General features: G+C 46.9%; 1 protein-coding gene across 2 annotated transcripts in view; it reads right to left on the reverse strand.

Moving 5' to 3' along the window:
- SDSL (serine dehydratase like) overlaps window positions 1-24363 on the reverse strand; it is a 207488-nt gene that overhangs the window by 13767 nt on the left and 169358 nt on the right. For both annotated transcript variants that reach the window (XM_075320014.1, XM_075320015.1), the window contains exons 5-7: window positions 17333-17496; window positions 368-407; window positions 132-271 (exon numbers count right to left, since the gene is read on the reverse strand). In XM_075320014.1, coding sequence (XP_075176129.1) covers window positions 132-271; window positions 368-407; window positions 17333-17494 — 342 coding nt within the window. In that variant the 5' untranslated portion in view covers window positions 17495-17496. The remainder of the gene's footprint in view (window positions 1-131; window positions 272-367; window positions 408-17332; window positions 17497-24363) is intronic.

A 24363-nucleotide genomic window follows, 5' to 3' on the forward strand; every position in this document is an offset into this window, starting at 1 on the left:
ACAATATTTTTAGATATGTGTTGTTGTGTTCAGAATTCTAAAATGATTTTTGCCTGTTCCATTACTCTTTGTTTTGCCCCGTTATTCTAATACTAGATAATATACTTCCATATTTCCACTTATTTGCTCACCTTTCCAGTTACAACCACTTCTGCTTCCAGTTCTTTCAGTTTATGTATAATTTTTTTAGGGGTGCACTCTGGCACAATAATAGTGGCTGGCAGCCCCAGTTTACTGCAGGCATACGCTGCTGCTAATCCAGCATTCCCACCTAGACAAAGAAACAGAGAAAGATTGTTTAAGAAAATAACATATGAAAGAAAAGTGCTTTTATTATATAAGTATTTAGACGTTAATATTAGGGTACCTGAAGAGCAGACAAATTTCTTACATCCCTTCTTTGCCAACTGCAGAAGAAAAGAAAACTTTTAAAATAAACAATAGTGTTCCCTTTTCCAATAAATGAAGGATATATAAACGGCATCTACCTGGCTATACCATGCGTTGGTCATTTTAATAGTAAGTGTGGTGAATAACGGAGGATTTCTTGGTATCTCATGTACTTATAGCAAATATCTGCTTGCCGTCTTTAAAGGGAATTTGTCATCAGAAAATGATCTGTTGTACAAATTAGGTTTTTGTGCTATACTTATTTTTAAAAATGTTTCACACTGCTTTTTTCATGTCATGATCTGTAGTGAAAAACAAAAATTAGTAATCTTGTAATTTTCACACTGGCCACTTGGGTACTTTTAGATTCATACACCTCCATACACAGCTGATAACACAGCATCCACCAGTAGAAGTAGACAATATCACAGCTGACCCTGCTCTTTCACCCTTCATAATGACCTTTGCACATGCTCATTAGATGCTTTAATACAAAAGATAGGGTTTCATTTTTTATTCCGGTAATGTACATGTGTTATTTCCTTAAACAATAGGAAGTTAGAGTCTAAAATAAAAGCTCCAGTGTGAAAATTGCAAATTGCTAATTTTTAAAAAAAAAAAAAAAAAGATTGTTTACCTTTAGTATACAAACAATTGCCCATTGTCATTTGATGAACTAATAGAAGTAAAGATCATTACAACAAAGCTCTGATAATTGTACCTTACTATTGATAAATTGATTGCAGAAAAATATGTTTTTTTCCAAAATAAAAGTATTTTGGCAGCCATACCAAATAAGTGTATGCTATGTGCAAATATATCATAAATATAAAAAAAAACAACTCAAAAAAGATATGTTTAATGTAAACCCTTTTTAATGTGTGGTAATGGGGCTGGAATGCTGGAGGAGAGAGGATCCCACTACCATGACAAGGACAAGTGTCCCGGACTAGGTGGGACACCTCACTCAGTAATCTTGAATCAACATCAGCAGCCAATCTTGGTAGAGGGCGTGAACGTGTGGGGCTCTGTGACTCCAGAGCTTCAGTCATGTTGATCAAAGACCATCTGGTACCAAACCACTGTACTGTTCCCACCCGCTGTATGTTAATCCACATAGCCAGGGGAGAACCTCTGAACATTCAGAGGGCCTGACTACATTTAGACTGGGGTCACAGTGATGGAATGGTGGATGTAAGGGTAGTGCAGCACCTACCGGTAGACGTGCTGCTGTGAAACAATCTAGGAGCAGGGTTTGTGTGCCACTGGGAAAATAGTGTAACCTGAAGCTAAAGACCAGTTCTCACTGCGTCAACTGAGAGGGAACAGAGCAATCTAGACCTGATGACTACCCGTCAGTGTTGAGTAATGCACAAAACACAATGCCTGTTACTGTGACGGAATGTGACCTGGGGGAGATAACTGACAAAATGAAGGTGGTGTAGAGAGACCCATTGCTAGGGGGGTTGAGTAGTGCAGCGGCCAAAGAGAGGACACAGGAAGAGGGGGTCCATGTTATATGGGAAAATTAATTTATGTATCAGGTGACACAAGACACCGGATACCAAGCAGTTGGATGTGCTGGAGAAATACAGAAGGGAGATCCTGTTCTTAGCCTACGAAATTCCATTAGAGGGACACCAGGGAGTTAAGAAGACCCAACGCAGGGTTACGAGCAGGTTCTTCTGGCCCAGGTGTAACACTATTGTATGAAATTGAAGATTCTGATCGCTTAGGGCAATGAAGAGCAGAGATGGGTTCTTGGTGCAAGGAACTTCTATAATACACTGCCAACAATATATATCCAGTATACAGCACACAGAAACAAACACAGTATATAACGCTGAGCACAGTCCTTACGAATATAGTCCTGTAAAGAAGTAGTCCAGGTAACGTAGATCTGAATGAACAAAGTTTGTGGCACAAGTCCTCACACCGGTGTGACCGGGTGATAAGTCCCTGGTTTTGATCCACACGAATAATGTATCAAATGGTCCTGGCAAAGTTCAATAGGTCCAAACACCATTCTTAGCAGAAAGAGTAAACACAGGTAAAGTTCCGGAAAGACAGTCACAATGTATCTAACCGGTAAGCATCGCTTACCTACACTTGGGACGTCCGAGCCGCTGTTAGAAGCAATACTGCCGGGAGTTAATCTGAGACCAGCCTTACAAAGAAGCCGTGCGTAATTCACAAGGATCCAGAAAGGCAACCAAGTAACGAGAGCAGCTGAGCAGGAGCAGACAGGAAGCAGTATACTCAAGCAACTAGACTAAGCTTATGGGCGGGTCTTTAAGCAGATGAACCAGAAGTAAGACATACAGAACAGAAACTCCATTTTAACAAAGGGCAAGATCATTCAGACGCAACCTGGAAATCCCAGAACACTGACACCAGGGTGTCCCTTGAAGTAAAAAAAACTTGTAAGCTCCTGTGACACCTGTCAATGCGTGGGAGCCCCTCTTGCGTAGATTCTCTTTACAACCCATGCCTTTAAAAGCAGAACCTTTTCAATGGGTGGGGGTGGATTTGATAGGCACCCTGCCATGAGTCAGTTGCTCAGGTAAGAGATACATGCTAAAGGTTCTGGATTTTGCCATCTGGTAGGTACACTGATGTGGTAGCTCTCCATGGAATAAGGGAATAGATGCAAAGATGGTGGCCCATGAATTAGTCGAGATATTTAGTTTTGTTTCCCAAAGAAGGCTGTGTGTCACGCTCCCCGGGTCCTCGGCTCCCCTCCCCGGGTGCTCTGCTCCGCTCCCCGGGTCCTCAGCTCCGCTCCCCGGCTCACCTGCCACGCTCCCCGCTCTCCAGCCTCCGGTGCCCGTCCTTCCCAGGCCCCCTGGTCTCCGCTCCCGGCGCCCGACGGCTTCCCAGGTCCTGGCCGGCTCCCCTGCGTCCTCCTCTCAGCTTCCTTCCCTGGCTTCTGGCACCCGGGCCGCGCACATGCGCATTAGGGCGCGCGCGCGGTCACTGACTCTTTCTTAAAGGGCCAGCGTCCATTAACAGGAAATGATGCAAAACAGGTACAGGGTATAAAGGGGTTTATTGTCCAAGGGGGCGGGGCCTGATCTTCGTGTTTCCTAAGCTAGGAGTCAGGTCTCCTGGTGTTTTTGTGATATACTCACCTATCTCTCTTGTAGAGCCGTGCCTGCCTCGCCATCCGGTCCTGACCGAATCCCGAACCCCGAACGCTGTCCATCTGCCATCCTGACAGTCCGTACCATCTCGGATCCCTGCGGTGACCCGTCATCTCGCTCCAAAGGTTCCGGACCCCGCTTGACATCATCTCGGCTTCCGAACCTGAGCTGCGTCACCCGGACTACCACCAGTGACTCCGTGGTCCCAGGGACTTCTCAGTTATCCTCGTGTGCACGGACTGTTCTGCTGTCTATAGTGCTCCAGCTACCGGACCCCTTACCACCATCTAGGAGTTCGGCCCAGTGGATCCACCTCCTGGGTCTGCCCGTCCACCTGGCCCTGACAGTAAGATCAGGCCATGGATCCCGCTGCAGCACTAGCAGCCGTACAGGAGGAACTCCAACGCCAGCGTGAGACTCAGACCCGCATGCTGCAATTCATGTCTTCTGTGGACGCCCGCCTGAACACGCTACAAGCGGCAGTTACGTCTTCAGCATCCCGGGCTTCCACTAGTCAGTCCACGGCTCCAGCTCCCGTGGCGACATCTTCAGATACTTCCAGACTTCGTTTGGCCTCACCACCCCGGTACGCCGGAGACCCCAAGACCTGCAGGGGATTCTTAAACCAATGCTCCCTTCATTTCACGCAGCTGCCGCATTTGTTTGCCTCCGATCAAGCCAAGGTCGCCTTCATCATGTCCCATCTAGAGGGTGAGGCACTGGCGTGGATGAACCCCTTGTGGGAGAAGGGGGATCCTGTGACCACGAACATCCAGGAGTTCCTGCAGGCATTCCGTGGCACCTTTGATGAGCCCGGACGCGCCTCCGCGTCCGCTTCGTCTCTTCTCCGGTTACGTCAGGGGACTCTGACGGTGGGCCAATACGCCATCCGGTTTCGCACCTTGGCTTCGGAACTCGGGTGGAACAAAAAGGCCCTAACCGCCGCCTTCTGGGAAGGACTCTCGGGGCGAATTAAGGACGAGCTGGCGGGTCGTGACGTACCGACCACCCTGGATGCCCTGATCGCCCTAGCGACTCGAGTGGACATTCGTTTTCAGGAGCGATCCAAGGAAGTGTCCCATGAGAGACGTCCGGTACGGCATTCCTCTCCTCCGCAGAAGCCCGCCATACTTCAGTCATCGACAGCTGGGGTTCCCATTCACGAGCCCATGCAGATCGACAGAGTGTGGCAGTCTGAACAACGTCGAGCTGAGCGGCTCGCCAAGGGCCTCTGCTTTTACTGCGGAGAGGACACACACCTGCTACGCTCCTGTCCAGAGAGGCCGGGAAACTCCAAAGCCTAGGGTTGGTAGGAGAGGCCACCCTAGGTGCTGGGACTCTCTCAGACCCGGTTACGTGGACTGTGCAAGTGACAACGGGAGAGACGCGGTTCACGGCTGAGGCATACCTCGATTCCGGGGCAGCAGGCAATTTCATCCAGCAGGCCACGGTGGACAAGTACCAGGTGCCTGTTACTCCACTCGACAAGCCCCTCGTGATAGCCTCTGTGGATGGGAGACCCCTCTCTGACACCATCTCCTGGATCACCAAGCCGGTGGAACTGCGTATCGGTGCCCTGCACACCGAGAACATCGCTTTCTACGTCCTCCCACACATGTCCCATCAAATCCTGCTGGGACTTCCCTGGTTACGGACACACGAACCGTCAGTCAGCTGGGGCACTGGCGAAATCACCCGATGGGGCTCTTCGTGCCATGAGAAGTGCCTGAAGACTATACAACCCATCCGACGACCTCCGGTTCCAGAGAACCTACCGGGGCTGCCCTCGGCCTATTGGTCCTTTGCAGACGTCTTTGATAAAAAGGAATCCGAGGTACTTCTGCCACATCGTCCTTACGATTGTGCCATCGACCTGCTCCCTGGAACAACACCACCACGAGGACGGATATATCCATTGTCTCCAGCCGAAACAAGGGCCATGTCTACTTACATCACAGAGAGCCTGGCAAGGGGATTCATTCGGAGATCCTCCTCTCCTGCTGGAGCAGGTTTCTTCTTCGTCAAGAAGAAAGAGGGCGACTTACGCCCATGCATAGACTACCGGGGTTTGAATCAAATCACCGTAAAAAACAAGTACCCTCTGCCGCTCATCCCCGAATTGTTTGACCGGCTTAGAGGAGCTCGTGTGTTCACCAAGCTGGATCTTCGGGGTGCTTACAATCTGGTACGCATCCGCTCTGGGGACGAATGGAAGACCGCGTTCAATACGCGCGATGGGCACTATGAATACTGCGTGATGCCCTTCGGCCTGTGTAACGCCCCAGCCGTCTTTCAAGAACTGGTGAACGACGTTTTCCGGGACCTTCTTTACGTCTGTGTAGTAGTGTATCTGGATGACATCCTTGTCTTCTCACCGGACCTCCAGACCCACAGAGAGAACGTACAACTGGTTCTACAAAGACTGAGAGAGAATCGCCTGTACGCCAAGTACGAGAAGTGTGTCTTTGAGCAGTCTTCTCTCCCCTTCCTGGGGTACATCATCTCTGATACTGGACTGCAGGTGGATCCAAAGAAGGTCTCCTCCATTCTCAACTGGCCTCCTCCTTCTGGACTGAAGGCAATCCAACGCTTCCTGGGATTCGCCAACTACTACCGCCAGTTCATCCCTCACTTCTCTGCTCTGACTGCTCCTCTCTCCGCTTTGACCAGGAAAGAGGCTAATCCCAAGGACTGGTCCCCGGCGGCCGACGCCGCGTTTGGCTCTCTGAAGCGGGCATTTGCCTCCTCTCCTGTACTCCACTGTCCGGAGTTAAACCGCCAGTTCACCTTGGAGGTGGATGCCTCCTCCTCAGGAGCCGGAGCAGTGCTCATGCAGAAGTCCTCCTCCGGGAAGATGGTGACTTGCGGATTCTTCTCCAAGAGCTTCTCAGCGCCTGAACGCAACTACACCATCGGTGACCGAGAGCTCTTGGCAGTCAAACTGGCTCTGGAGGAATGGCGCTACCTTCTGGAAGGAGCAGTATACCCCGTGATTATTTACACGGACCACAAGAACCTGGAATACCTACGGTCCGCTCAGCGACTGAACCCATGGCAAGCCAGGTGGTCCTTATTCTTTGCCAGGTTTGATTTCCAGCTCCATTTCCGACCCGCGGACAAGAATGTACGCGCTGATGCCTTGTCCAGGTCTTTCATGCCCATGGAGCAGGAGGAAGAGACTACCCAACCCATCATCTGTCCTAGCAAAATCATTCCGGTGGCCCCTGTCACCCTGGCCCAGATACCGCCCGGGAAGACCTATGTCTCTGAGACTGACAGGCAAAAAGTGTTACACTGGGGTCATGCCTCGAAAACAGCCGGTCATGCTGGTCAGAAGAGAACTTGGAGTGCGATTGTACGTCACTACTGGTGGCCATCCCTTCGCACGGACGTCGCTGCTTTTGTCTCTGCCTGCTCCTCTTGTGCCAGGAACAAGACGCCCAAACACCTGCCATATGGCCGTCTTCTGCCTCTGCCGATACCCTCAGTTCCGTGGCAACACATAGCGATGGACTTTATTACGGACTTGCCATTGTCCTCCGGGCACACAGTCATATGGGTCGTGGTGGATCGGTTCTCTAAAATGGCTCATTTCGTCCCTATGGCAGGACTGCCCTCTGCTCAAGAACTCGCGGATGCCTATATACATCACATCTTCCGCTTGCATGGCTTTCCATTACACATCGTATCCGACAGAGGAACTCAGTTCACCTCCCGCTTCTGGAGGGCTCTCTGCAAACATCTGGGAGTGACTCTGGACTTTTCATCTGCATACCATCCTCAGTCTAATGGCCAAGTGGAGAGGGTCAATCAAATCTTGACCTCTTTTTTACGTCACTATGTCAACGCCCATCACGACGACTGGTCCACGCTTCTTCCTTGGGCTGAATTCTCCCATAACCACCACATCAGTGAGTCGTCCTCCAGCTCTCCCTTCCATGTCGTTTACGGACTCCAGCCCTCCGTCCCATTGCCGGTATCCCCTTCTTCGGATGTCCCTGCTGCTGATACTGTAGCCCGTGACTTTGCAACCATTTGGGACTCTGTCAAGGCGTCCCTTGGGCGTGCTTCCCTACGGATGAAACGACACGCAGACAAGAGACGTCTGGACCCTCCGTGTTTCTCTCCTGGAGATCTCGTCTGGCTTGCTTCCAAGTACGTCCGCTTGAAGATACCATCATACAAGCTGGGTCCTCGCTACATCGGGCCGTTTAAAGTCCTCAACAAGATCAATGAGGTCTCCTACAAGTTACAGCTCCCGGCCACGATGAGGATACCCAACTCATTCCACGTCTCCCTGCTCAAGCCGGTTGTCCTTGGTCCCTTCTCCGCTGCTGCCAGTCCGGCTCCTCCACCTATTGCCGATGACGACATCTATGCGGTAAGGGATATCGTGGCCATGAAGACCGTACGGGGTCGACAGTTCTTCCTGGTGGACTGGGAGGGGTATGGTCCTGAGGATAGGTCCTGGGAGCCCAGGGAGAACGTGGGCACTCCTCTGATCCGTGCCTTCATGTTGCGGGGAGGGGGGCGTGGGGGGGGTACTGTCACGCTCCCCGGATCCTCGGCTCCCCTCCCCGGGTCCTCTGCTCCGCTCCCCGGGTCCTCAGCTCCGCTCCCCGGCTCACCTGCCACGCTCCCCGCTCTCCAGCCTCCGGTGCCCGTCCTTCCCAGGCCCCCTGGTCTCCGCTCCCGGCGCCCGACGGCTTCCCAGGTCCTGGCTGGCTCCCCTGCGTCCTCCTCTCAGCTTCCTTCCCTGGCTTCTGGCACCCGGGCCGCGCGCATGCGCATTAGGGCGCGCGCGCGGTCACTGACCCTTTCTTAAAGGGCCAGCGTCCATTAACAGGAAATGATGCAAAACAGGTACAGGGTATAAAGGGGTTTATTGTCCAAGGGGGCGGGGCCTGATCTTCGTGTTTCCTAAGCTAGGAGTCAGGTCTCCTGGTGTTTTTGTGATATACTCACCTATCTCTCTTGTAGAGCCGTGCCTGCCTCGCCATCCGGTCCTGACCGAATCCCGAACCCCGAACGCTGTCCATCTGCCATCCTGACAGTCCGTACCATCTCGGATCCCTGCGGTGACCCGTCATCTCGCTCCAAAGGTTCCGGACCCCGCTTGACATCATCTCGGCTTCCGAACCTGAGCTGCGTCACCCGGACTACCACCAGTGACTCCGTGGTCCCAGGGACTTCTCCGTTATCCTCGTGTGCACGGACTGTTCTGCTGTCTATAGTGCTCCAGCTACCGGACCCCTTACCACCATCTAGGAGTTCGGCCCAGTGGATCCACCTCCTGGGTCTGCCCGTCCACCTGGCCCTGACACTGTGTCAGATCAGGGAACGCAATTCACAAGGGAGGTATTGTGTGCCATGTAATGCCAGGCCAGGGTCCGGCCAGTGTTCACCTCCGTATACCTCCCACACATGAACGGACTTTTGAGAGACTTTGAGACAGTTGATCTGTGCCTACTTGGAGGCAGAGGTGGGAGATGAACGGGGAAGGACCTCTGCTACAGCTCCTGTTTGTATTTAGAGAGGTGCTGTAGGCTTCTACTGTTTTTTGCCCATTCAAACTCCTATATGGCAAGCAGCCTTGGGGCCTGCTGAACGTGATGCAAATACACTGGGTAGACCGGTCCGCATCTGGGGTGGGAACCAGTGCTCCAGTATGTGAGGTTGTTGCGAGGAAGAATACACCCATCTTCGTATGGGTAAACTTAGAGGAGGAACAAGGGCAACAGAAAACTAACTATGATAGGGATTACAAGATTAAAGACAGGAAAGGGATGGAGCATGTCACCTTAGAGCAAAGGTCCACATGCGGCCCCTCAGACTGCTTTGTGCGGCGACCGGTGCAGGGGCCGCAACCACTGTCTGTGCTTTATGTCAGATGAATGTTTTGCCGGCGCTGCGCTCAGACTCCATAACATAAATCGCTGACAGTGGATACTGCCCCTGCACCGGCCGTGATAGTCACCGGGGGTATGGGCCTGCAGACAGCAAGAAGCAGAGATGAGGCAGCCGAGGAAACGCGGGACAGGTGACAAGAATGGTGCATTTTTTGTTGGTTTTTTTTGTGTGTGTGTATGTGAAGGACGGCACATTAACGTACTGTCTACGTCATGGCTCCCTGGTACTTAAGGACCCATGACGTACGCAGTACGTCATGGCAAAATCGCAGCCCCGAACCTCCGGTGGCTGCGATAGCTTCAAATACCTTACATTCGGGGAGGAGGGGACCTCTGCCTGACCTCAGGAGGGGTGGTGTCTCCTCCCCGGACCTACGGAGGATGTGATTGGCTGACAAACGCCGCTCAGCCAATCACAGCCACTGTAATGTTTCAACCATTGAAAATAGTTAAAACATTGAAATCCAGCCATGATCAGTGCAGCTATAGCACTGATCATTGGCTGGAGCTGGGTGATTTCTGTTTCACCCGCCTCCAACTCTGATTGGAGAGACCGGCCTTGTGAACGATCTCTCCAATCACTGTGGATCTGGGGCCAGAGACCGCTCCCCTCAGCTTCATTCTGGCATCTGTGGAAGCTGAGGAGAGCGATCGGTAAATTATAGAGCCACTGCCCCCTTTCAGCCGCCGCCGCCACTGTCCCCCCCGACCCATTACTACAGGATGGGCACATTACTATAGAATAGGGACAAGGCTGGGGACATTACTAAAGGATGGGTACATTACAAGGATGGGCACAATACTATTGGATGGGGACATTACTAAAGGATGGGGACGAGGATGGGCACAGTAATTCAGGATAGGGACATTACTACAAGGGGACAAGGATGGGAAACATTACTATAGGATAGGGATAAGTCTGGGGACATTACTATAGGATAGGGACATTACTATAGGATGGGGACATTACTATAGGATGGGGATAAGGTTGGCGCATTACTATAGGATGGGGACATTACTACAGGATAGGAAGATTGCTACAAGTGGACAAGGATGGGAAACATTACTATAAGATGGGGACAAGGATGGACACATGACTACAGGATGGGGACATTACTATAGGTTGGGGACATTACTATAGGATGGGGACAAGAATGAGACACATTACTACAAGATGGGGACAAGGATGGGGGACATTACTATAGGATGGGGACAAGGATCAGTACATTACTGTAGGATGTTGACTAGGAGGGGAAACATTAGTATAGGATGGGGACAAGGATCAGTACATTACTGTAGGATGTTGACTAGGAGGGGAAACATTAGTATAGGATGGGGACAAGGATGAGCACATTACTGTAGGATGGGGACTAGGATGGGGCACAATACTACAAGGGGACAAGGATGGGCACCTTACAACAAGATGGGGAACATTAATAAAAGATGTTGGCCAAAATTTCTATATAATGCTAACTGTAACACTATTAGTTACAAGAAAGGGATAAAATGTAAAAAAAAAAACAAAAAACTCAAAATAAGGCACGATATTTTTTTTACCATCAAAATTTTTTTTTTTATATATATATTTAAACAAAGAATATACACATTTGTTATAATAAACAAATGAAAAATGTTCAAAATCAGTGATCCAAAGCTGTGTAAATAAAAATATATACAGTTAGGTCCAGAAATATTTGGACAGTGACACAATTTCCGCGAGTTGGGCTCTGCATGCCACCACATTGGATTTGAAATGAAACCTCTACAACAGAATTCAAGTGCAGATTGTAACGTTTAATTTGAAGGTTTGAACAAAATATCTGATAGAAATTGTAGGAATTGTACACATTTCTTTACAAACACTCCACATTTTAGGAGGTCAAAAGTAATTGGACAAATAAACCAAACCCAAAAAAAAATTTTTATTTTCAATATTTTGTTGCGAATCCTTTGGAGGCAATCACTGCCTTAAGTCTGGAACCCATGGACATCACCAAACGCTGGGTTTCCTCCTTCTTAATGCTTTGCCAGGCCTTTACAGCCGCAGCCTTCAGGTCTTGCTTGTTTGTGGGTCTTGCCGTCTTAAGTCTGGATTTGAGCAAGTGAAATGCATGCTCAATTGGGTTAAGATCTGGTGATTGACTTGGCCATTGCAGAATGTTCCACTTTTTTGCACTCATGAACTCCTGGGTAGCTTTGGCTGTATGCTTGGGGTCATTGTCCATCTGTACTATCAAGCGCTGTCCGATCAACTTTGCGGCATTTGGCTGCATCTGGGCTGAAAGTATATCCCGGTACACTTCAGAATTCATCCGGCTACTCTTGTCTGCTGTTATGTCATCAATAAACACAAGAGACCCAGTGCCATTGAAAGCCATGCATGCCCATGCCATGACGTTGCCTCCACCATGTTTTACAGAGGATGTGGTGTGCCTTGGATCATGTGCCGTTCCCTTTCTTCTCCAAACTTTTTTCTTCCCATCATTCTGGTACAGGTTGATCTTCGTCTCATCTGTCCATAGAATACTTTTCCAGAACTGAGCTGGCTTCATGAGGTGTTTTTCAGCAAATTTAACTCTGGCCTGTCTATTTTTGGAATTGATGAATGGTGTGAACCCTTTGTATTTACTTTCATGGAGTCTTCTCTTTACTGTTGACTTAGAGACAGATACACCTACTTCACTGAGAGTGTTCTGGACTTCAGTTGATGTTGTGAACGGGTTCTTCTTCACCAAAGAAAGTATGCGGCGATCATCCACCACTGTTGTCATCCGTGGACGCCCAGGCCTTTTTGAGTTCCCAAGCTCACCAGTCAATTCCTTTTTTCTCAGAATGTACCCGACTGTTGATTTTGCTACTCCAAGCATATCTGCTATCTCTATGATGGATTTTTTCTTTTTTTTCAGCCTCAGTATGTTCTGCTTCACCTCAATTGAGAGTTCCTTAGACCGCATGTTGTCTGGTCACAGCAACAGCTTCCAAATGCAAAACCACACACCTGTAATCAACCCCAGACCTTTTAACTACTTCATTGATTACAGGTTAACGAGGGAGACGCCTTCAGAGTTAATTGCAGCCCTTAGAGTCCCTTGTCCAATTACTTTTGGTCCCTTGAAAAAGAGGAGGCTATGCATTACAGAGCTATGATTCCTAAACCCTTTCTCCGATTTGGATGTGAAAACTCTCATATTGCAGCTGGGAGTGTGCACTTTCAGTCCATATTATATATAATTGTATTTCTGAACATGTTTTTGTAAACAGCTAAAATAACAAAACTTGTGTCACTGTCCAAATATTTCTGGACCTAACTGTATATGGTACCAATAAAAATGTCACTTTATCCTGCAAAGAATGCGGCCCCCCCAAATTATTTTTTTTCCTCTGTTCGACCCATACACCCAGCCGAGTTTGAGACCCCTGCCTTAGAGGATCACCTCATCCCAACCCAATGCAGTCAACTATGGTTGTTATTAGACCATTATCGTGAACTCTTCTCTAACCAACCTGTCCGAACCAAGCAAGACCAATTTGGCAGCTGCTTTATTGAGTTGCCCCCAACGTTCAGCAGATAATTCAGAAGGAAGTGGATGAAATGTTACAATTGGAAATGATGATACCCTCATGCAGTCCCTGGGCGGCCAGCGCAATCCTTGTCCCTAAATAGGACCAAAGCACAAGGTTCTGTATGGACTTCCGGAGGCTGAACAAAATAACTGTCACTGATGCTAACCCCATGCCCCGAATACTGTATATGATCTGTTAGACCTGTTTGGGGGAGCAACATTCATGTCTACCCTACATCTCAGTCATGCCAGTCAGAATGCCAAATGTGCCAGGTACCTTTCAGCGAATGGTGGATGTCATGCTTGCAGGCTGTCAAGAGTTCTCCGAGGCTTAACTGGATGATATTACCATATTCAGGTAGACGTGGGAGGAACACCTGCAGCTTGTAAGGGAGATACTCTAGAGCATTCAGCAAGCTGGGTTACCCATTCGGGTGAACAAATACCAAATGGGGATGACTGAGGTCCAGTACCTAGGACACTGAGTAGAGGGTGGTAGGATTAAGCCTGACCTGCCAAAGGGGAAACAATAACTCAGTGGCCCCGGCTCAGCAACCAAAAGCAAGCACAAGCATTCGTAGGTACCACAGGGTATTACTGAAAATTCCTCCCGGTCTACAGTACCATAGTAAAGCCAGCCCCTGACTTACCTGACAAAAAAAGAAATTCCAAAGACAGATAGAATTGATCAACCTATGTGAACAGGCTTTTATGCAGCTCAAACAAGCCCTTTTAGGGGCCCCTGTGCTGGCTACGGCCAATTATACCAAGAGATTCCTGGTGCAGTCTAATGCATGAGACAGTGGGTTGGGTGCTGTGCTTAGTCAGGTGGGTGGCACAGAGCAGGAACACCCAGTGACAGAAACTGGTAGACAGAGAGAAAGCTTATGCCAACATAGAAAAGAAATGCCTGGCCATTGTCTGGGCACTAAAGAAAAGGTTACCCTATGTGTATGGGAGAAAATTTACAGTGCCTTGCAAAAGTATTCGTCTCCCTTGAATTTTTCAACCTTTTCCCACATTTCAGGCTTCATACATAAAGATAAAGATTTTAATGTTATGGTGAAGAATCAACAACAAGTGGGACACAGTTGTGAAGTTGAATGAAATTTGTTTCTTTATTTAAACTCTTTTAAAAAATAAATAACTGAAAAGTGGGGCGTGCAATATTATTCGTCCCATTTACTTTCAGTGAAGCAAACTCACTCCAGAAGTTCATGAGGATCTCTGAATTATTCAATTTTTTCCTAAATGACTGATGATGATAAAGATAAGCTACCTGTGTGTAATAAAGTCTTCATATAAATGCACCTGCTCTGTGATAGTCTCAGTGTTCTGTTTAAAGCACAGATAGCATCATGAAGACCAAGGAACACAACAGGCAGGTCCGTGATACTGTTGTGGAGAAGTTTAGAGCAGGATTTGGTTAAAAAAAGATCTCCAAAACTTTAAACATCTCAAGGAACACTGTGCAAGCGATCATATTGAAATGGAAGAAGTATCATACCACTGCAAATCTACCAAGACCCGGCCGTCCATCCAAACTTTCATCTCAAACAAGGAGAAGACTAATCAGAGATTCAGCCAAGAGGCCCATGATCACTCTGGATGAACTGCAGAGATCTACAGCTGAGGTGAGAGAGTCTGTCTATAGGACAAAAATGAGTCGAACACTTCACAAATCTGGCCTTTATGGAAGAGTGGCAAGGAGAAAGCCATTTCTCAAAGATATCTATAAAAAGTGGAATAAACATGTGGAAGAAGGTGCTCTGGTCAGATGAAGCCAAAATCAAACTTTTGGGCACAATACCAAACGATACGTTTGGCGTAAAAGCAACATAGCTCATCACCCTGAACACACCATCCCCACTGTCAAACATGGTAGTGGCAGCATCATGGTTTTGGCCTGTTTTTCTTCAGCAGGCACAGGGAAAATGGTTAAAATTTATGGGAAGATGGATGGAGCCAAATACAGGACCATTGTTGAAGAAAACCTGTCGGAGTCTGCAAAAGACCTGAGACTGGAACGGAGTTATCTTCCAACAAGACAATAATCCAAGTACAATGGAATGGTTCACAAATAAATGTATCCAGGTGTTAGAATGGCCAAGTCAAAATCCAGACCTGAATCCAATCGAAAATCTGTGGAAAGAGCTGAAAACTACTTTTCACAAAATGCTCTCCATCTAACCTCACTCAGCTCGAGCTATTTGCAAAGGAAGAATGAGCAAGAATTTCAGTCTCTCGATGTGCAAAACTGATAGACACTTACCCCAAGCAACTTGCAGCTGTAATCACAACAAAAGGTGGCGCTACAGAGTATTTACTTAAAGGGGACAAATAATATTGCATGCCCCAATTTTCAGTTATATATTTTTTAAAAAAGTTTAAAATAAGCAATAAATTTCATTCAACTTCAGAACTGTGTCCCACTTGTTGTTGATTCTTCACCATAACAGTAAAATTTTTATCTTTATGTTTAAAGCCTGAAATGTGGGAAAAGGTTGAAAAATTCAAGAGAGCCGAATACTTTTGCAAGGCACTGTACCATTGTAACGGACCACAATCCATTGACCTGGCTACACTGGCAGGCGGGGGAGAATAGGCGATTGTTACGATGGAGCCTGGCATCACAACCATTAGTCTTTACCATTTCTCACAAAAAGGAGACAGACCACAGCAACACTGATGGCCTATTGAGACAAACTGAGGAAGTCCCTAACCCCGGTTATTGCAGCGAGAAGAAGTAGCATAGTCAAGCTTAAGAACTGGAGCTCAGCCCTTGCCATGCTGAAAAAGTGGAGGAGGAGCATAAGGAGCATGAGGAGCTAGCACAAAGTAAAGACTATTGGACTTTTTCCAGAGCAGAGCGCTAGTTATGTTGATTGTATTGTTGTGTTTTGTTAGAGATTTGCTTGCTTGTCAGTTTAAGGTCACTTGTCTGTACACAATTGGAAGGGGTTGTAACACTGTGATTCTAGTTGGCCTCCACTGAGAAGTTATCAGGCCTACAGTAGGATTCACTGCCCTGTATCTGGCAGGGGGCTGTGCTTCTTTGATCCTCTCTGCCAGGGGCTTCCCCAATACACATCTTTTCAGACTGAACTTTTAGAACTTTCTGCATACTTTCTGCAACTAGATATCCGTCATCTGGGAGGAGAATAAGCACTATTGTAAATAAAAAAATTTGTAACGTTAACCTGCCTAGGTGATTAATACAACCCATGGCTTCAGATCTTCACAGAAGCCTTTTACAACTTCCAAGGTAAAGTAATTTTACATTTAAAGAAAAGGTAACTTGTTGGGAAATTCATGCTGCCTATACCGCGGGCAGCATGAATTGCAGGATAGCTGCACAATTACATCCAGGTATATTATTATCTGATATGCTCTGGCTTAGTCTGGTCTCTGGAGGCTTGTCTACGGAGCTGTAGTAGTATTGTCTCTGGCTATAGTTTCTGGCTGGCTCTTCCCAGCGCTAGTCCAGGTGATTGACATGTCTCTCCCTATGTACATGCAAGGTGGAGATCTGTCCATAACCTGAAGCATTGCTGGGAGGATATAGCTAGGGGCAGAGCCGTACTAGTCTTGTTTCAGGCTATGGTTCCCAGACAGCTCTTTAAAGAATATTTCCTGTGAAACTCCAAAGCAGGTTGGGCAGCAAGAAACTCTGAGCTTTACACTAAGGGGTACTTTGCACACTACGACATCGCAGCTGCGATGTCGGTGGGGTCAAAATGAAAGTGACGCACATCCGGCGTCGCTGTCGATATCGGAATGTGTAAATCGTTTTTGATACGATTAACGAGCGCAAAAGCGTCGAAATCGTATTATCGCTGTAGTATCGGTCATTTCCATAATTTTGTAAGGACCGATGTTACGATGTTGTTCCTCGTTCCTGCGGCAGCACACATCGCTGTGTGTGAAGCCGCAGGAGCGAGGAACATTGTCTTACCTGCGTCCCGGCTGCAATGAGGATGGAAGGACGTGGGTGGGATGTTTATGTCCCGCTCATCTCCGCCCCTCTGCTTCTATTGGCCACCTGCCGTGTGACGTTGCTGTGATGCCGCACGACCTGCCCCCTTAGGAAGGAGGCGGTTCGCCGGCCAGAGCGACGTCGCAGGGCAAGTAAGTGCATGTGAAGCTGCCACAGTGATAATGTTCGCTATGGCCGCTATCACAAGATATCGCAGCTGCGACGGGGGCGGGGACTATTGCGCTCGGCATCGCTACCATCGGCTTGCGACGTCGTAGTGTGCAAAGTACCCCTAAGTCTTAACACAAACCCACACAAGAATAAGCATCTTGTATTTGACAACCAACTCACCTTCTGACAAAAGTGTCCTATACCACGAATCTTAAAGGACCCCAATGGTTGAATGTTTTCCAATTTCATTAGGACTTCAGTACCAGCCTGTTTGGAGAGAGCTAAACTCTCCTTCAGTGGGCTAACAATGTGAAAAGGTATTTCATCTTGGGAATCCATCATTTCTGGGAAAAATATCATATTATTATATTAGAAAAACTATAGAACACTGTGTAACAATATTCCTGTGCACTATTGGCTCTTATCATTCAAAGGTTTAATTAATTAGCCTCAATAACACAGTGGCATGCAAATGATTGGCACCCCTGGTCATAATTACTGTTATTGTGAACATTTAAGCAAGTTGAAGATGACATGATTTCTAAAACGCATAAAGTTTGGAGATATGTGTGCTCAAATAACTTTGACCAAGGTTTTAGACCTTAATTAGCTTGTTAGGGTTATGGCTTCTTCACTATCATCACTAGGAAAGGCCAGGTGATGCAAATTTCACAGCCTTATAATAACCTAGTATCCTAACATTGTGTCAAAAAACAGCAGAAATGGGTTCTTTTAAGCAACTGCCTAGTATTCTGAAAATTAAAAGAGTGGAGGCACATAACGCAGGAGAATGCTATAAGAAGTTAGCAAAGCATTTTCCGTTGCCCTTTCCTTAATTTGAAATGTAATTAAAGGGAAGCTGTCACCAGTTTTTTCAGTATTCGACCCAATGTAGCACCTTCTGCAGCTCCTGGGCTGCATTCGATGAAGGTGCACCTTGTTCCCTGACGCCCCTTGCAGAGCCCAAAATATCTTTATAAAATCTCCCGTCAATTATGCAAATGCATCGTTCTGGTTGGATGGGCATCCTCTTCTGACATGTCAATTGTTTTTGCAATTTGGGTTTTGCACTGCAAAGCTGAGTTTTTGACCAAAGTTCTGCAACAAAAAGGCTGCAGTTTGAACTGCATAGTGCGGATAAGAAACCCAAATTCCCATAGACTATGCTTGAAAAGCAGAACACAACCATTTTGGCATTAAATGCTGCAGTTGAAAAAGCAGCAAAAAAGCAGGTAAAAAACAACGTGCGGACATAGCCTTACTGTCTCTCTGTCTCTCTCCCAGTCTCTGTCTGTGTGTCACTGTCTGTGTCTTTCTCTGTCTGTCTGTGTCTATGTCTGTGTCTGTTTCTATCACTCTGTCTGTATTTGTATCAGTCTGTCTGTCTCCATCTCTGTGTCTGTTTGTCTCTCTCTATCTCTGTCTCTGTGTGTGTGTGTGTGTCTGTCTATCTCTTTCCCCATCTGTCTTTGTCTGTCTCTTTCCAGGGCTGTCTCTTTCCAGGTCTGTTTCTTTCCAGGTCTGTCTCCTTCCCCGTCTGTCTCCTTCCCCGTCTGTCTCCTTCCCCTTCTGTCTCCTTCCCCTTCTGTCTCCTTCCCCGTCTGTCTCCTTCCCCGTCTGTCTACTTCCCCGTCTGTCTACTTCCCCGTCTGTCTACTTCCCCGTCTGTCTCCTTCCCCGTCTGTCTCCTTCCCCGTCTGTCTCCTTCCCCGTCTGTCTCCTTCCTCGTCTATCTCCTTCCTCGTCTGTCTCCTTCCCCATCTGCCTCTTTGCCCGGCTGTCTCTTTGCCCGGCTGTCTCTTTGCCCGGCTGTCTCTTTCCAGGGCTGTCTCTTTCTAGGGCTGTCTCTTTGCCCGGCTGTCTCTGTCTCTTTCCACGTCTGTCTCTCTGTCTGTTTGTCTCTATCCGTCTCACCACCGACATCTTATTACCTCACACATAAGCTTCTTATACTAACAGTTTATTTTGTTCCTATAGCAACCACTGACAATTGCTTTTAATAGCTTGTAGCTCCCATCTCAATTCAGTTTAATGGAGGCAGGATTTTGGAGATTAACTGTAGAGCGCGGGGTTAAATTTTCCTGTCAAAACATAGTCTATGACGTTCCCTGAGTCACATGAGGCGTCTGTGCAAATATTTCGTGATTGTAAATGCGACGGTGCAAATTCCTTTAGCGGACATACACCCATACATACACACATATATACATACACACATACATACACTGAGCTTTATATATAATATATATTATACAGATATATATATATATATATATATATATATATATAGCTCTGGCAAAAATTAAGAGACCACTGCAAAATGTTCAATTTTTCAGATTTTTCTCTTCATAGGTAAAATGTAAATTGTTCTTTTATTCTATAAACTACTGACAACATGTCTCAGAATTTCCAAGCAATACATTTTGTATGTATTTTCTGAAAATGAGAAATGGTCAAGATAACAAAAAATGCCTTGCTTTCAGAGCTCAAATAATGCAAAGAAAACAAGTTCATAATCATTTAGAAACAAATATACTAATAATGTTTTAAATCAGGAAGAGTTCATAAATCAATATTTTGTGGAATAACTATGATTTGTAATCACAGCTTTCATGCGTTTTGGCATGCTTTCCACCAGTCTTTCACACTGCTTTTGGGTGACCTTATGCCACTCCTGGTGCAAAAATGTAAGCAGTTCTTCTTTATTGGATGGCTTGTGACTAGGGCTAAGTAGATTCGAACTGTAAAAGTCCGGATCTGCGCGGTTTCAAAGATTTCCGGTTGCCAGATCCCGAATTCCGGGTGCACGATCCGGATCCGGCACTGGGGAAAATAATTGAAAAATAAAGAAAAACAGAGATAAAACAGCGTTTCATACTTACCGAGACTCGGTGTCATGGCGGCACACTGCTTCCAGGTCGTGCATTCACTTCCTGTACGGTGCTTCGCATACACACAGCTTTCCGTGTTTTCCCCACCCACCGGCTGTCCTCTCGTTTGTGATTGGTTGCAGGCAGACGCGCCCCCAGCCTGTGACAGTATCTGCCTGCCGTGCAGTCATTGCGCATGTCATTGTCTGCACAGCCAGCGGTCGTGTTCTTTCGCCGCTGGCTATGTAGCAGAGCTGAAGCGGCGTGGGACCTCGTGTGGATTACGCTGGACCTGCAGGTTGTTTGTGGATAATAAGGAGGAGAAGGAGGGAGTGTGTTTTGTACTTCCTTCCAAATAAAGGATTTTTCTTTGAGTCTGTGTTTATTTACATTCACTTACAGGTTAGTGTGATGCAGGTATCTCATAGATGCCTGTGCTATCACTATACTTGGGTTTAGTAGCTGCTCTGCGCTGCTATTAACCCCTTATTACCCGGATTGCCACCGCTCCAGGAAAATCGAGAAGAGTCGGTATTGCACCGGGATTGTTACATCTAATAGATGCGGCAATACCGAGCTGCTGCGGGCTGAGACTACCAGCCCCCAGCCGGCATTATAATGGCTGGGGATGAAAATTAGGGGGACCACACGACTTTTTTTTATTATTTATTTAAATAATAATACAGAAAAAAGCCGCATCACCGATATAGCCACACACACTTCTGACAGGAGCGTGCATGTGTTTCTGTGTGCATGCATGCTCATGTTCAGAGAGCGCAGGCTATGCTGGGTACTGTCATGTCTGACTTGTACAAGTCTGACAGCGCGTTACCGGCACAGCCGCACACTTCTGACAGGAACAAGCATGGGTTTCTGAAAGACATGCACGTTCACCATACTGATCCGCAGACACTTGCACTGCTTTTCCTGCCCACCGGCCGTTCTGCCGCCTGTGATTGGTTGCAGTCAGCTGACATGCTGCCACTCAGGGTGGGGGCGCGTCTAGCTGAAACCAATTTCACATGCCGGTGGGCAGGCAAAACAATGAATATTGAATTGTTGTCTCTGGAAGGAAAAAGCGTGACTCAGAAGGAGTTTGCTGCCATGACACAGTTTTGGTTGAGTATACCGCGCGCGCTCCTACCCCCCTATTCCTTCCACAAACATTTTTAATCTCCAGATTATGGTCCCCATAGACTTATATAGGCACCGGAATCCGGAGCGAATCCAGATTTTATTTTCAATCCGCATGGATCCGCCGGTCCTGAATGTTGGCGGATTCGATCAACTCTACTTGTGACTATCCATTTTCCGCTTGATTAAATTCCAGAGGTTTTCAATAGGGTTCAGGTCTGGAGATTGGACTGCCATGACAGTGACCTACAAAAGGAATGGCAAATGGCAGCTGGTGTGAAGTGTACAGCAAGAACAGTTCGTAACAGGCTCCTAGAAGCAGGGCTCAAGTCATGTAAAGCTAGAAAAAAGCCTTTCATCAATGAGAAGCAAAGGAGAGCCAGGCTGAAGTTTGCCAAAGACCATAAGGATTGGACCATAGAGCATTGGAGTAAGGTAATCTTCTCTGATGAGTCTAATTTTCAGCTTTGCCCAACACCTGGTTGTCTAATGGTTAAACGGAGACCTGGAGAGGCGTACAAGCCACAGTGTCTTGCACCTGCTGTGAAATTTGGTGAAGGATTGGTGATGATCTGGGGATGCTTCAGCAAGGCTGGAATTGGGCAGATCAAACTTTGCGAAGGACGTATGCCTCAAGCCGCATACAAGGTTATCCTGGAAAAACAGTTGCTTTCGCTTCTGCTCAGGCAATGTTCCCCAACTCTGAGGACTGGATTTTCCAGCAGGACAATGTGCCATGCCACACAGCTAGGTCAATTATTGTGTGAATGAAGGACCACCACATCAAAACCCTGTGGTATGTCAATTTCTCCAAACTCATTAAAAATGCTGCAAAAGAAATGCAACGTGTGAACAAATAATAAACAAAGAATCCTGAAAAGCCATAAAAAGCATTTTGAACAGGCTAGTGCCTGACGTGGTCACATGACCGTCAGCAGACTCATCAATAGTATACAGAAAACTGGAGGACAAGAGTCTCTAGTGCAAAGAAGATTTATTTTAGACAACAATCCAGTGGTACATATACGACAAAAATGAATAGTAAAAAGACAGAACAAAAAATAGCAGCATACGGGAGGTATAGTGATATAGTTAAATTCATCAAAAAACAGTCAATTCCAATTGCTTGGAAAAACATATACAGTGTAGGGACCGTAGTAAAAGTGCAATGTGCAATAAAATACAAATAATCAAATTCATATAAAAAACTCTATCACAAGTCCCCACAAGTTGGTTTACCATATAATATGCATCCCTAAAATCAGAATAGTATAAAAAAGTGCCTAGTGCTGCAATAAGGTGGCAAGTGCAAAAAGGTTCTGTCAGAAGAAAAGACTCCCCCATCACCCACCAACGTACGTTTCGCCTCTGGGGTGTAGTACACTCAGATAAGACTTCCTCAGAGAGGAATTTTTTATTTTTTGTTCTGTCTTTTTACTATTAATTTTTGTTGTATATGTACTACTGGATTGTTGTCTAAAATAAATCTTTGAACTAGAGACTCTTGTCCTCCAGGTTTCTGAATGTGTGAACAAAGCCTAAACAGCCAGGCTACCAAATGACAGCCAAATCAAATGTTCCCACAGGGTCAAAATGCGGCGCTCACTGATAAATTGTATCATCCAAGGAATTGAGCCAAATCATGCCATACTCCCTGCTCCCTCCCTGCTTAAGTTGATTCCGTGGGTTTTTAGTGCCACCGGGGGCATAATAGCCAATAGGCACAGACGCTTAAAATGCTGACAGGCTGACTGTTCTCAAAATGAACAATGCCTGGATTGGCCCAGACTTCTCAACCCCACCAGATGAAACCAGCAGAATATAAAGCCAAATTAAATATTCCTTTTATACCTTCCCACATAAAAAAAGGGTATAGGGTTCATGGTTTCTTCTTTTTATGGTCCTCCTCCTCCTCCTACACCATATTAACAGGGTCATCCCGTGGCCCTCATTCATAATTATTAGAGGGCCATCAGGTGGCCCTCATCCATACATTTTTAAGGGCGATCAGGCAACCCTCACTCATGACTTTTGGAGGGCCATCAGGCGGCCCTCAGTCATACATTTTGGAAGGATATCAGACTGCTGGACCTGGAAATGTTGCAAATTAGGGTTGTGAACACTAAGGTTTTCTGCAACCTCATGGTGGCGGCCGTACCTCGGTAATTGTTCCTCAGTATTCACTGTTTTTCCCTGTGTGCCATCCCTGCCCTACACCAGCACATGTCCCAAAAAATCACCAGTGCCCTCACCAACGCAGTTAAAGGGAAGATCCACTTAAAGACCAACACATGGATAAGTATTTGTAGCCAGGGTCACTGCATGTGCCTGACAGCACACTGGGTGAACCTTGTGGAGGCTGTTTCAGAGTCAGACAGTGGGATGGGACACATCCTACCGACTCCAAGGATTGAGGCCCTAGTTCCATGAAGGTTTCTTCTACCTTTTACACTAATTGCTACACCCTCTCCTCCTCCTCATCCTCCGTCTCTGAATTGTCATCTCCAAGCTCGTCATCCATATCAGTCGCAAGCGGTAAGCATTGCAGCACTACCTCGGTGAAGTAGCAACAGGCTCTGCCAAAACTAATTTGGTTAGGTGACAAACAGCACATTGCCTCAGAGGTGTTGAAAGGTATAACCGACCAGTAGAACTGTGACTCTAAAAGCTTAATCTACAACCATGCCTGATCATGTGTGGTAACGGCCGTAACCTGTTGGCGGCTCTGAAGTTTGGCAAGCTCACATATATACCATATACAGCTGCTATCGGTCTGGCAATGCTGCAGCAGCACTTACAAGTACCACCTCATCAACTGGTGTGCGACATGACCACACACTGGAACTCAACATTACATATGTTGGCAAGGCTTTTTGAGCAGCATAGGGAAGTAGTTGAATACCACCTACAACATGGCCATCGGTATTCCGTTTAGCCTCCGCACATAATAAGCGACAAGTAGGCACGCATGTCAGACATCTGTGAAATTCTACAAACCTTTGAGGAATCAACCAAGATGGTGAGAGATGATAACAACATACAGTCAGGGCCAGAAATATTTGGACAGTGACACAAGTTTTGTTATTTTAGCTGTTTACAAAAACATGTTCAGAAATACAATTATATATATAATATGGGCTGAAAGTGCACACTCCCAGCTGCAATATGAGAGTTTTCACATCCAAATCGGAGAAAGGGTTTAGGAAT

This window comes from Anomaloglossus baeobatrachus, chromosome 1 (assembly GCF_048569485.1).
Source record: "Anomaloglossus baeobatrachus isolate aAnoBae1 chromosome 1, aAnoBae1.hap1, whole genome shotgun sequence".
In the NCBI taxonomy this organism is placed as follows: Eukaryota; Metazoa; Chordata; class Amphibia; order Anura; family Aromobatidae; genus Anomaloglossus; species Anomaloglossus baeobatrachus.